Source organism: Engystomops pustulosus, chromosome 2 (genome assembly GCF_040894005.1).
Source record: "Engystomops pustulosus chromosome 2, aEngPut4.maternal, whole genome shotgun sequence".
Taxonomy (NCBI): domain Eukaryota; kingdom Metazoa; phylum Chordata; class Amphibia; order Anura; family Leptodactylidae; genus Engystomops; species Engystomops pustulosus.
This window is the reverse complement of record NC_092412.1, coordinates 217,209,691-217,222,944: the sequence shown is the minus strand read 5'-3', so window position 1 is coordinate 217,222,944 and position 13,254 is coordinate 217,209,691. Positions and strand designations below refer to the sequence as shown.

Sequence of the window (13,254 nt, the reverse complement as noted above, 5' to 3'; positions counted from 1 at the left end):
GTTTGGAGGTGGGTCTCCCCTATATATACCTCATCCATGCATTACCCACACTTACCCCTGAGGAAGCCTGCATAGACAGGCGATACGTGTGGGGAATCTTTCCTCCAGCTCCCTCCCTGACTGCACTATGCACTTTAGGTAATTATATCTACTGTTATCCTTATGGCTAAACCACCCTGTTTACATTGTATTGTATATTTTGCACTTTGAATATGACAGCATATAATGGGTATTGGTGGCTCTAGCCACAATAGGCTTCATTTCCTTGAATATGTATTTTCTTGCATTGAGCTCAGGGATGGCTGCTGGACTCTAGCACATTCAGTGCTTTTTAATTGCTTTTATGTATCGTTTTTGATTCAATAAAGTTTTCATTTTGTTTCGCATACATCCTGCTTTGTTTCTGTGTTCTATAACTAAAATTTGGGATGTCTATATGCCAAGGCCCCTTTGGCCTAGCCATACTTTTCAGACCCTTCCCTCTCCTTTCTAAAAGGTGTGACACAGGAGCTTACAGTCTATGAGGATGAGGGGCTGACACTACAGCTTACAGTCTATGAGGATGAGGGGGTGACACAAGAGCTTACAGTCTATGAGGATGAGGGGGTGACACAAGAGCTTACAGTCTATGAGGATGAGGGGGTGACACAAGAGCTTACAGTCTATGAGAATGAGGAGGTGACACAAGAGCTTACAGTCTATGAGGATGAGGGGGTGACACAAGAGCTTACAGTCTATGAGGATGAGGAGGTGACACAAGAGCTTACAGTCTATTAGAATGAGGAGGTGACACAAGAGCTTACAGTCTATGAGAATGAGGAGGTGACACAAGAGCTTACAGTCTATGAGGATGAGGGGGTGACACAAGAGCTTACAGTCTATGAGAATGAGGAGGTGACACAAGAGCTTACAGTCTATGAGGATGAGGGGGTGACACAAGAGCTTACAGTCTATGAGGATGAGGGGGTGACACAAGAGCTTACAGTCTATGAGGATGAGGGGGTGACACTACAGCTTACAGTCTATGAGGATGAGGGGGTGACACAAGAGCTTACAGTCTATGAGGTTAAGGGGGTGACACAAGAGCTTACAGTCTATGAGTATGAGGGGGTGACACAAGAGCTTACAGTCTATGAGGTTAAGGGGGTGACACAAGGGGGTGGGAGAGCTTGTATAATGGTCCAGCCATTCTTTATAAGGGGAGTCCAGATAGATGTGACAGTGTAAACCATAAAGGGGTTTCAGCACCTTCATGGTTTACATTGGGGTGTCTACATTTTACACATTTGATAAATGGGGTGCCTAGACCAGTATCATAGTTATGCCCTACCGTATGGACAGGCCATCAATATTGTAAAACCAGAGAACTCCTTCGGGGGGATTTATGTTAGTTTGATGCTGTTTTTGTTTTGTTTTTGTGACACTTGAAAAAAACTTTGGTTTTTGCTCAATTATTTTTTACATTTTTGTCTAGTTTGTTAGAGTCCACCACATATTAGTAGACCTAGTTTTTCTCTTATTAGTCTTTGCATTTGACTTCCAGATGTTTGTGCATGATTTATTATTGGTTTGCGCCTAAAACACTTTAGTCTTACATGGTGTCGGAGGACGTTAGTGTTGGTTGCAACACTAAATAAACCCCCCTCACCCTTAAGTCAATAACAGGAGGCTTCCCTACAGCTTCTATTATGGGAGGCTTAAGGAGCTCTTTGGATATGGTGTAGTTTATGGGTTCATTTGTATAAGAGTATGCAGTTAGCTCTTGAGCACCATCTAGTGACTGTAGCGCCCAGTCAGGATACTTTCATTTATCTCTGGGCCAAAACAAGTGCAGTCCTGGTGACCCCTGTGAATAAACCCTTAATCAGCACAGTGAATTTAGTGATATGCTATACCTAGGGGCGTCTACATTCATATCTGCTTGAAAATCTGCAGCTAACAACTTGATGGCAGCATTTGTGGTTTTGTGAATGGCTAGATAAACTACTACTTATGTTATTGAATCAAATTAAATATTAGAGGTATATTCTTAATTCCGCTGCACAGAATAATATTTATTTTAGATTACACAAATATAGAATTGGGTTGTTGTTCTTCACATATTCTTGTTTACTTTCGAACACTAAATGACATTAAGCTTCAAATTTTAAAATTTTTTAAAAAACGTAATGAAAGGGATTTTTTAATAATATTTTGGATGTAATGTTACCTCTGGTGGTTCTATATGAAATGACAGTATAAGCCGCTTTTGTACGCCCCGTCCTGATCTGTCTTCCCCTTTTAGCCTGTGATGTACAGGGGGGTAGCATTGGCACTCCAGAGGACTTCTCTGCTTTCTAATTTTAAAGGCTGCTGTCATTACTTAATAATCAGAGAAGTGACTGGGCTTTTCCTGAACTCTTAACTAGCGCTTAGAAGACTCGACTGTCTGTCTCCATCCTTTTTAATATGAATTACGGCTTTTTTTCCAGTACGTTGGGACCCGTCCAACTTATATGTGGATTACAATATGCCTTTGTGTAACCTATTGGGTGCAGAACTATTGGCGGCTGCACGCTCTTCCTTAATTGTAGAGGCAAATCAAGTGCAATCCGGTACCATCCGATCAAGCGACAGTCTCGTCTCGGGTAGCTGAGGAAAAGCATGTGTCCATGTCTAATGTGTTAACAGATATACACTATGTTCCTACAAGCTGAGGGTGGTCCGCAGAATGAATGACTGCAATGTTTTGAAGTTAAATGAACTCGCTAATGTACACTGTTGTTGATCCATTTAGTTTGATGTTTAGCATTCCACTGCATGAGACTAAATCTTTCCTGCCTTTATACCACTAAATCTGGCGCCCTCATCAGACATGTATTCAATAATCTTTCCCAAGTCCTCTCTGCTCCAGCAACCTCCCCCCATCACATGTTTTCCAAAGTATTGTTCAAGCAGCTGCTGTGATTATCTTAGTATTGGAAATCAATGGCCTAGTGGTCAGTCCAATTGTGAACGTAATGCAATAAGTATGCATTAAGAGACAGACAGTCTAATGGGTGTCATTCACATTCACTGTAATTACATAAAACACGTCTGGTCAAGTCATATTCTCTATTTATAACTTCTGTCTGATGAATGAGTCGCGCTCATGGGGAGGCTGTTCTTTGTTTTTGCTGAATAGTTTGGGATCTGGGTATAATTTTAAAGGGGAACTACATAAAAATCGACATTAAATCCTACTTTACTACTTGTAGAGTAAACATCTCAGTCCTGTGTGAGATTATTAGAGGTCAAAGTTACAGGCCTCTCATGAGGATCGCCTCTGTGTCTATGACAACACTTCCTTCCTTGTCCTCTACAAGTTCAGTGTTACATAGGGACAGAGGATCACATAGAAACCATTACCCCAATATTCCTCCAAGGGCCCCTGCCAGAAAAATTAGCCAAATATAAATAAACGCAAATGCACACGCATGTATTTACTCAAAATAAAACCTAATATGTAAAGGATACATCAGAATGTATATAGAGATATATGGATGTGTGTCTATATATGTATTTGTGTGTGTGTGTATATATATGTATTTGTGTGTGTGTGTGTGTGTGTATATATATGTATGTATGTGTGTGAGTGTATATATATGTATGTGTGTGTGTGTGTGTATATATATGTATGTGTGTGTGTGTGTGTATATATATGTATTTGTGTGTGTGTATATATATATATATGTATTTGTGTGTGTGTGTGTGTGTGTATATACTGTATATGTATTTGTGTGTATATATCTTTTAAAAATATTTTTTATATATTTTTTAAAATTAATTAATTGCATGTGTGTATATATACTCACACACACACACCAAATTATTATTTTTTAAAAAAAAGATCTATATGGGATATATTTATTTATTTTTAAGTATTTTGGTCTTTCAAGGGCTAGGAATATGCAGTGATGTCACCGTCTTGCTTTTCAAAACCACTAATACCCGGATATCTATTGCATTAACATGTCTGGATTTTTAGCCCTCAAAAGTGCTGACTGTTCTTGATCGGTGAGTTAAGGCATACTTATGTGGATGCTACTTGTGAGCCATTCACGTGTCTTGGGTTTGCTCCAGTCAGTGCTCCCCAACCGTCCATGCAGAAGATTTCTAGGGCTGTCACAAGTGCAAAGGGGGAGCACTTACAGCGGGAGGAGGATACCAGAGCTTGTTATCTGGACCTGTAATCCGTTATTTGCTGCCCACGTGCCATTAATGTGTCTGCTCCTTTTACACACCGTTGACTGAAGAAAAGCTCCATGTGTGAGCTGACTGCCTGGCCCACATGATAGAGCATGTCCTGTTCCGGCAATTGTTTCTGCCTCTGCAATCAGCTCACACATTGGACCGTGGACCTCAGCCATGTGTATGAACCCATAAATAAATATGGGGTGAGTGCTGGCTGTCAAAACAACAGATGGCACTAATTTTTGACACAATTAGTTCTGTCGGAATGACCAGGCGATCCTTTAGATTTTCTTCCCAAGTCAGTTGTTATGTAATTTTATATATGACCAACACCATATAATGGCATTACCTAACCAGTAGACTCTGTTTAAATAAAATCTACCATCAAAATTAAAATGGGCACTTACCCATTGATCCAAGCACGGTGACTGTGGTAATCTTATCATATTTGTTATCCATGGCCTTTCTCCGTTCTAGAATCAATTAGAAGATTCACAGACTGTTACACTGTGCAGGAGCAATTCTCTCCTCCCACTGTGTGATGAAACTTCCTCTGCTGCAGTGAGATTGCATCAGGCAGAGGGAGTATGAAGCTAGGGGAAAAGGAGGAGTGTAAGACAGTGTGACAGCCTGTGAAGCCAGAGCATTGAAGAGCTCTGGTAACACACAGTCCTCCTGGCTCATTAGCATAATGTGAACAGTTGTTTTTAGGAGGGCATGGATAATTAATATAAGAAGATTACCATAGTCACAGTGCCGGGATCACAGAGTAAGTGTCCATGGTTTATCAGGCTTGATTTTAATGGTAGATTTCATTTAATATCTGATTGTCTCGGATCACTCCTGGCAGATGATTAGTCATGCATGATCCAGTCTAAATCGTCTAGTTGTCAAAATGTAATTTATTTTTTTTGTTAAAAGTGTACTTACTGCAATGTAATATCTATGCTTGTTGTAAGCAGACAAATAAACCACAATGTGTAGATTTGGACGGAGGGATATAATTACACTTGTTACCATCTTAGTTCCGTAGCTATATTACATGAATAACCAAAAACATTCATTTTTGTTTTTTTTTATTAGATCCAGTACCTGCCTTGGATCTGGGACAACAATTGCAACTAAAAGTTCAACGAATGCACGATATTGAAACAGAGAATCAAAAGCTCCGCGAGACGTTAGATGAATACAACAAAGAGTTTGCTGATGTCAAAAATCAAGGTGTGTATTATACTGTATGCGCCTGTGTCACCGGGGAGAAGCCATACTGCGATGACAGTGTACTATACCATTCACCAGGATGAAGGGTTGTAAACCAAGCACACTGACATGCTGGTGCAAGGCCCCTCTGGCAGGATCCACTCTCCTTTTACCTTCTTATGCCCTTGTTTTTACATAAAAAAGACTTTAAAATTATGCAAAGCTGTTCATTGATTCTGGCGTCCCTCAGGTTAATTTGCATAACTTTTTTTTAGTAAAAACAAAGGCATTAAAAGCAGAGCAGAGGGGGCACACACCAGGTTGTCCGTGTGCCTGGTTTACAATCCTTCATCCTGGTGGTAGATTTCCTTTAACCATCTAACGCCTCATGTAGTTGGGGGATGTTTACTATTGTTTCAGCAGCAAGCACATGTTATGTGTTTCAATGGGCTCATACTCATGGTTGAGATTTCCAAAATCCTGCGTACCAGCCGAGTGCCCGAGCCGCAAAACTGAGGGCAGTCATTTTTACTGTCATCTGACCTCACACGAGCTGCAGTCGTATGCCCGTCCCCTTTCCATAGAGAAAAGTGGCGCACACATGGGGAAAGATAGAGCATGCTCTATCTCTTCCCTGTGTACGGCGAGAAACTGTGCCACACATGTGTGGCACCGTACCACCGCCTGACCGCCATTGCCGTCCATGGGGATGTATATGTGGCCGCAAATTTGCATTATATTTGTATTAAAGCTGCATATACGTCCCCATAGACAGGCATCTGAATGTACCCTTACATGAAGAGCTCCTCAACCTGGGAATTATTTTGGCAAAGACATAGTGATGATGACAATAACATGTCTATTTTACTATGGACTTGTAGAATTGCAGAGTGTATTTTCTTAGAACTCAATTGTCATCCTCCTAGAAAGTTTTGGATACATTGACAACTGGGTATTCACAGAGAGGAGTCTGGTACCAGCACACATTGGGACTGCTACCAATGGCTGCATAGAACAAGTCACTGTATGGATTGAGTCCATTCATGATTTGGTGTTTTTTTTTTATTGTAATTTCTATTGTTTGCTAAAAAAAAAGGAGAGGTGACGGTCCTCTTTGGATAATAGGCGAGGTCCCAAATCACAATATCCTTAAAGCTAACAACCTGATGTATTTTAAGAATAATAACATTTAAGAAGTGTATAATCCACTGTTATAAAAGTCATCCATGTGTGTCCATAATCTGGGGATGTAATATTCTGGAGTGATTACCCCACCCGTGTAAACAAGTGGATTGGTTCATTAAATTCATTACGGCAGCAGGTATTTATGAGCCGGTTAGGTTATTCTATGAATTGATTCCTGGCGTCATCTCTACAGACAGTCTGATGTGTCTGAGTTTTATTAACTAAAACCTTTTGTGACAGTACCAGTACTTGGTGCAATAATGTAGTATAGAAATAAAAGTTATTGAAACTTGAGCTTTAGAAACCTTGTAGAGGCGTCTGTAAAATCGTGACAAATCTAAAAGGATGTCGGGACTAAGTTATTATCTGTGGACGTTCCTTACAGAAACAGAAGGCTAGGACTATAACTTTCAGAAAACTGTAAGCAATAACCCAATTCAATAGGGCTTTCCTGTATCATATTAATTCACAGGTCTATTTGTGGAAACTGGGTCGGCTCCAGGTTCCAGTAGGCCCCTGGGTGACAGAGCCTCAGTGGGCCCCTTTGCAGTAAACTCATGTGGCGGCATTAAAAATTCAGAAACTAAAACCGTCTCCTGTTCACTAAAATATTTACTAGTTTATCATAGCAATCAGCTCCCTTTATGGTTATTTTATATAGAGCCACCCCACCCCCTATGGAGTCATTAGATAACACCCCTTACCCCCATGGATTCTTTATGGTCAGACTTATGTGGGCCCCTGTACTTTCCCGGGTATGACCAGTGCTGGCGTCAGCCCTTTGTGCATATATTCCAAAGTTAAGCTTTTCTAAAATTGTTATCACAAATAAGTCATTCAGGTAAGACTGTTGTGTTCTATAACAAATTTCTAAATAAGTTTAGAACTGGGTGTTAGGAATAACACAGGAATGGCACTACATCGGGAATACAAATACTTAATATAACAGGGAGAGCTGAAGGGTCGTCTATCATCTTTTGATACTGATGGCCTACCCACAGGAAATTTCAGCAGTATGTGATCAGTATGCATCTGACATGAGGCCACCAATTGATCTCCACCCTATAGTTGGATGCAGAGGGCATTTTCCTCTGTACACCTAAAGTGCCACGGAACTGTGGGACAATTCCTATTTACTTCAATGGGAGCTGAGCTCCACTATACAGTGCCACCTGCTTCTCACTGTGCCTATAGATTATGATACCCTATAGGTGCCACATCATGTAAATTGCTGCTGATAGGTCATCATTGATCAGGGGCCCCTGTAAGCAGCACATTGAGCTGAACTGAAAAATGTATAATTTTGTCTTTCCCTCCAGTCTCCTAGTACATATTGACCGTATGTCCTGGAATGTGCTAGGTTTTTTCCATTAGTGCTTCCCATTGGTGTCTCTTTGCAATATTCCCATTTGACCCAATATGGCACTTTTCATTCCCATTATTTTCCCTGAAATATTGGAATGGTTGAACCTTTTAAATTACTTTATTCCAAGCCACATCTTTTCTTGGAATGGACCAAAGTCATACCTTACAAAGATCCAAGTGCTTTCATAAAAATCCTCCATCTACTACCTAGGAACGTTCAAGAGACTTTCACTCAGTTGGTGTGTGACGTTCTTTTGTCCTGTCACGTTTTGCTTCTATGGTAGAAGGGTCGGAGGATGGTCTTGGAATGACAGTCTCTACGCCGTGGCTTGATGTGATTATTGTACACAGGTCTCTGTGACCAGGGCCACCTTTGAGCCGAAGACCTTAACTAATTAAAATACTCTGGAAAAACAGACTAATTGGAGAGCAACTCAAAAACAATTTAAATGGCTTATGTGTTTCTTGTAGGCTGAGTGTCCTTGGCCCTGAAACAAGTACAGAACCTGATTACTGTTAACCTGTCTCAACCAAATCACCGCGAAATGTGACTGTTCTGGTCGGAATCTGTTTTCTATTACAGTCTCAATAAGAACAGGGTATTATTCTAACCCAAGATCTCTGAATACATTAGACTGTACATTACCAGGTGAACACATATTTTCTGCACTCACTCAATGAAGGTTTTGCAGTGTGCCACCACAAAAATGTATTTTCATCATGGCCAGGGTATTCTACTTTATCGCTGTGCAATGGAAAACCTCAGATGTAGAAGTCCGAGAATACTTCCATATACATTTATATCACGCATGATGGGAACAGTACCTAAGCTTATCATGTATAATTTGATAAAAGAGGGACAAATGGGGGATTTGACCAATGACCTCTGCAACTTGGCTACCTCCATCTCTGCGATCCATCACCATAAGCAGCAAAACATAGGCGCCACTTAGTGATGCTCCACTAAGATGAGCGTTTATGATTTCTGTATAAATGGGAATAGATGGCAACCACATTGGTGGATGTCTTTATTTGGAATGGACCATGGACCTCCAAAGTCACACCTTACTAAGATCCTAGTGTTTTTGTAAAAATCCTCCTTTCACTGGCTATGAAGATTAAAGAGACTTTCACCTTGTAACTCTTTTGGTGTGTGATGTGATGTTGTCCCATCAAGTTTTGGGTCTGCCAAAGAAGAGATGGGTACAGCCCTCTTAGTCGGGGGCTTAGCTTGGAAGGGAAGTCTCTTTACATCTCGGCTTAATGAGATTATAGCATACAAGTCTTTATGACTATGCCCAGATCACCTTTGAGATGAAGACCTTCACTGATACTGTTGAAAAATGGACTAATCTGAGAGCAACTTGAAAACCATTTTATATGTAGACTGAATGTCCTTGGCCCTGAAACAAGATCACACTAAAGAATTAACCTGGGGACCTTCTTCAACCTTGATCCAATCATGACCGTGATACAAGAATCCCTTTTTCCTACGAAAACCCCTATTTGTTAGCTCTATTAGTGCAATTGTTTAGGTATCATGAGGAACATCCAAAGCACAATGGAGAGCTGCATTTTAATGATGTTATCTTCCTGGGTAATGAGTCATATGCCCAAAATGAATGAATTTGGTCGCATGTCTGCGATACACGAGCCCATTGGTCACTCCTACTGTATTGAAATATTCTGAAATGACTCCTTACCAGTTTTTAGGCTTGTAAATGTCTCATTCAGTACGGACGCCGCAATCCCTTTAAATGCACTTAATTGAATGTGTTAACTCTGGATGGCGAAAAGTCAAGAGCTCATCACCGGTGTAGTAGAGCGAAGCAGGTCACATTTACGCTGAGGTAACGGTTTGTGTTTCCTCTTGTGTGGCTCTTTAATTGTACATGTCTACAGGCTTTAAGATGAATTTAATTGATTTACATCACAATGCAATCCGAGAAATATGCAAATGGCTGGAGCAGAAGCAGAGAGGCATGCGGAGCATTCATCATCCGCGTGGAGGCTATGGGAAATTAATGTCCTAATGTGCGCAGAAAAATGAATAAACGGTTCCACATGTTAATTCATGCCTTAACCCACACTGAGACTTTATTAATCCCAGCTCAACAGAGAGATAATTTGAAACTGTTCAATAAGGTGATATTATGTTTTAGCATTGATTTTTTTCTTTTCAGGCATGTTGCAGAAACCCTGGCTCTGTTTCCCAGCAAAATCCATTGATCCTTCTCAACTGAAACGTTTAAAGTTCAATTTAACATTTAGGGAGTAAAAGGTCTCCAAAGGGACTCATATCTATTGATTTTGTGTCAGAGTTGAAGAGATGGAGTTTAAAACACACTGATCCTACAGGGTAAAGAAAGCCTTGTATTATATAACCACACAGCGCTATGTAAACACATTTTCTCCCAATTGTTTTTCTACAGAGGTTACAATAAAAGCACTTAGAGAGAAAATCCGGGAATACGAACAGACCCTGAAGAACCAGGCGGAAAATCTGGCTCTGGAGAAAGAACAAAAGTTACAAAATGACTTTGCTGAGAAAGAGAGGTGAGTGCACGGAAGAGTATTGCTAATGTAACATGCCATTCATGTATGTGCGGAGGGATATTAGCAGATTTAATGGACCTTCCTAGATTTTCTTTTCAGGCCATGTACATAAATGAATCTGGTGGCTATAGGCTGTGGTCTTTTACCCCGCAAAAATGCTTCACAGATTGAGAAGCCTTATAAAATGGGGCTTGTTCTTGTGCGACACCTTGCAATAGAGATTCCACCTCCTTAAATTCAGATTTTTTTTTAAAATCTGTCATCCCATAATAATAATAATTCTGTGCAGCGCTGCACAGAGCTTGCCAAATCGGTCCCTGTCCCCAATGGGGCTCACAATCTAATCAATTTACAAGTATGTTTTTGGAGTGTGGGAGGAAACTCATTCATTGAAACCTTAACATCAACCAATGGGAAAGCTTTTGGAAAACTTACATTTTGCCACGGAACATACTTTAGTGTATCTAAAACTTTGAAGCATGTTTTTTTTAGGAAATTGATAGAAAATGTGATAATAGTAAACTTTTTAATGTACTTCTTTAGGTAAAGCACCTTCTGTCTGCATTTTATCTGCTTCTTTTTCCTGCATTGAGCAGTGTATCTGAAAGCCTTCTGAGCTATGTCCACTTCAGACAGTTAAGGAGGCTAATGATTAACTCTTTACATACATAGAGAATATTTTCTTTGATGATGTGTCGCTCTGAGGAGATTAGACTATCCTAGCGACTCTCTGTAAATCGTTCAGTCATTAGATACCTCATTAGGCTCCTTTATCTCTCAGCTGTCAGTGGACACAGGACAGAAAGCTGATTTACACAAATTGATCAAATATGGAAGAAAGGCAAAAGAAGGACGCAGGAACAGATTTTAATACTGTATATTACAAAGTTTACCATCTGGACTATTTCTTTATGCAATTTTAATTTTTTTGAAAGTTAATCAAGTTTTTTTTTCCCTTTTATACGTTGATTCAGTTGTATCCACCATGGTAGGCATACATTGACAGATTACGGTTGGCATTGCATTTGCCTACTGATATAATGGTCAATGATTGGCAAACACATTTCTACTCTTTGTGACTCATTTACAAGGATCGTTGGCTGTACTTCTCATTAACTATTTTGGCCCCTTCGCGATTTCACAGGCTGAGCTCTCCCTATACATGAGTGTCAGCTATATAACATAGGTCACACCTGCTTCTAACTGGCAAGGTCGATGCTGGCTGATGCCGACTGCAGCACCCAACAACGCTGTCACTGGGCCTGAAATAATAGTAAAAACATATATACCTAGAGGGTTCATAACTCCCCCTAACAGCTCCTGACCTGGGGAGGGCGCTATTCGCAACCACCAGCCTGCCTATGCTTTGGCAGGGTTGTTGCACATATATACACATAAACTGCGTATACACATATGTATCACATCGTATGACAGGGCCCCATAATAGCTGCTATGGCCACTGTAGTTACGCCCCTGTTGAAGCCATTATGTGGCCTATACTTTGCAGCTTTAAAATTTGTAATACTGTATAGAGAATAAAAGTGACTGTGTACGTTATTGTGGCAGAATATTGTTATTGGAGACCACCAGCGCCTCCAGTTTATTCCTCAGATACATTCTCCACAACTTGTATGACACGCAGACAACACAGGGCACACGGCTCAGTATAAAACTTTTCGGCTGAGTTACCTTTTTTTCTTTTCCACTACGGATGACAGTGCATATTATTCAGAATGATAAATCCAGCTTGTGTAGGCTTTTTCTCTCGTTATTTTCTTTTATGTCGCAGCTTTTCTTGGATCTTATCGTTCACAGTCTTTTTGCTGTACCTGAGTGTGAACACCTGCTGAGAAATTCCTATATTTGGCCATCACTTTGATGCTGTGAGAGCAGATATTTGCATTAAAGGGAGGCTGATCTTCAGTTTCTTACTGCACTTTCCGTGGGATGCATGAAACAACTGTGTTTACTATGAAGTGTGTTGTTATTACAGTATAAATATAATTTTAAAGAGGGGCGAGAATGTCCGGGGCAAGTTACCTGTGGCTTAGACCTTCTTGATTGATAGCTATCTCCATAGAAAAAGAAATTCTGAAGTAAAGGTTAAAGAGAATGGCCACTTTTCCTCATGTCTTTTTAATGTGTGGGCGGCAGGATATTAGGCATTTTACCAATGTACATCTGTTAATAGTTCTGCTCTGCTTTCTTTACTTTTCCTTATATACTGCTTAAACAGAGATTGTAACAGAAAGCCCAAATGCAGGTGTGAACTGGGCCTGACACCTTTCAAAAAATAATTGAGCAGTTTAACGTAGCCTTTTATTTAGAGTGCTGAACCATGAATGGGCGATAGAGAAAAAAATGGCAATATACACTGTTCAAAAAAATAAAGGGAACACTTAAACAACACAATATAACTGCAGGATAACAAACTTCTATGAAATCAAAATGTCCACTTAGAAAGCAACACTGATGGACAATAAATTACACAGGCCATTAGCAAGACACACTCAATAAAGGAGAGGTTCTGCAGATGGGGATCACAGACCACTTCTCAGTACCTGTGCTATCTGGCTGATGTTTTGGTCAATTTTGAATGTTGGTGGTGCATTCACACTCGTAGTAGCATGAGATGGCCCTACAACCCCAGACAAGTGACTCAGGTAGTGCAGCTTATCCAGTTGTGGCAAGAAGGTTTGCAGTGTCCAGCAAGAGGCTGGAGGCGCTACCAGGAGA

At 40.4% G+C, this 13,254-nt stretch overlaps 1 protein-coding gene across 3 annotated transcripts in view; it reads left to right on the top strand.

Annotated features, from left to right (window-relative positions):
* Nucleotides 1-13,254, top strand: part of CUX1 (cut like homeobox 1) — a 272,705-nt gene that overhangs the window by 118,706 nt on the left and 140,745 nt on the right. For all 3 annotated transcript variants that reach the window (XM_072138168.1, XM_072138167.1, XM_072138166.1), the window contains exons 5-6: nucleotides 5,296-5,433; nucleotides 10,395-10,518. In XM_072138168.1, coding sequence (XP_071994269.1) covers nucleotides 5,296-5,433; nucleotides 10,395-10,518 — 262 coding nt within the window. The remainder of the gene's footprint in view (nucleotides 1-5,295; nucleotides 5,434-10,394; nucleotides 10,519-13,254) is intronic.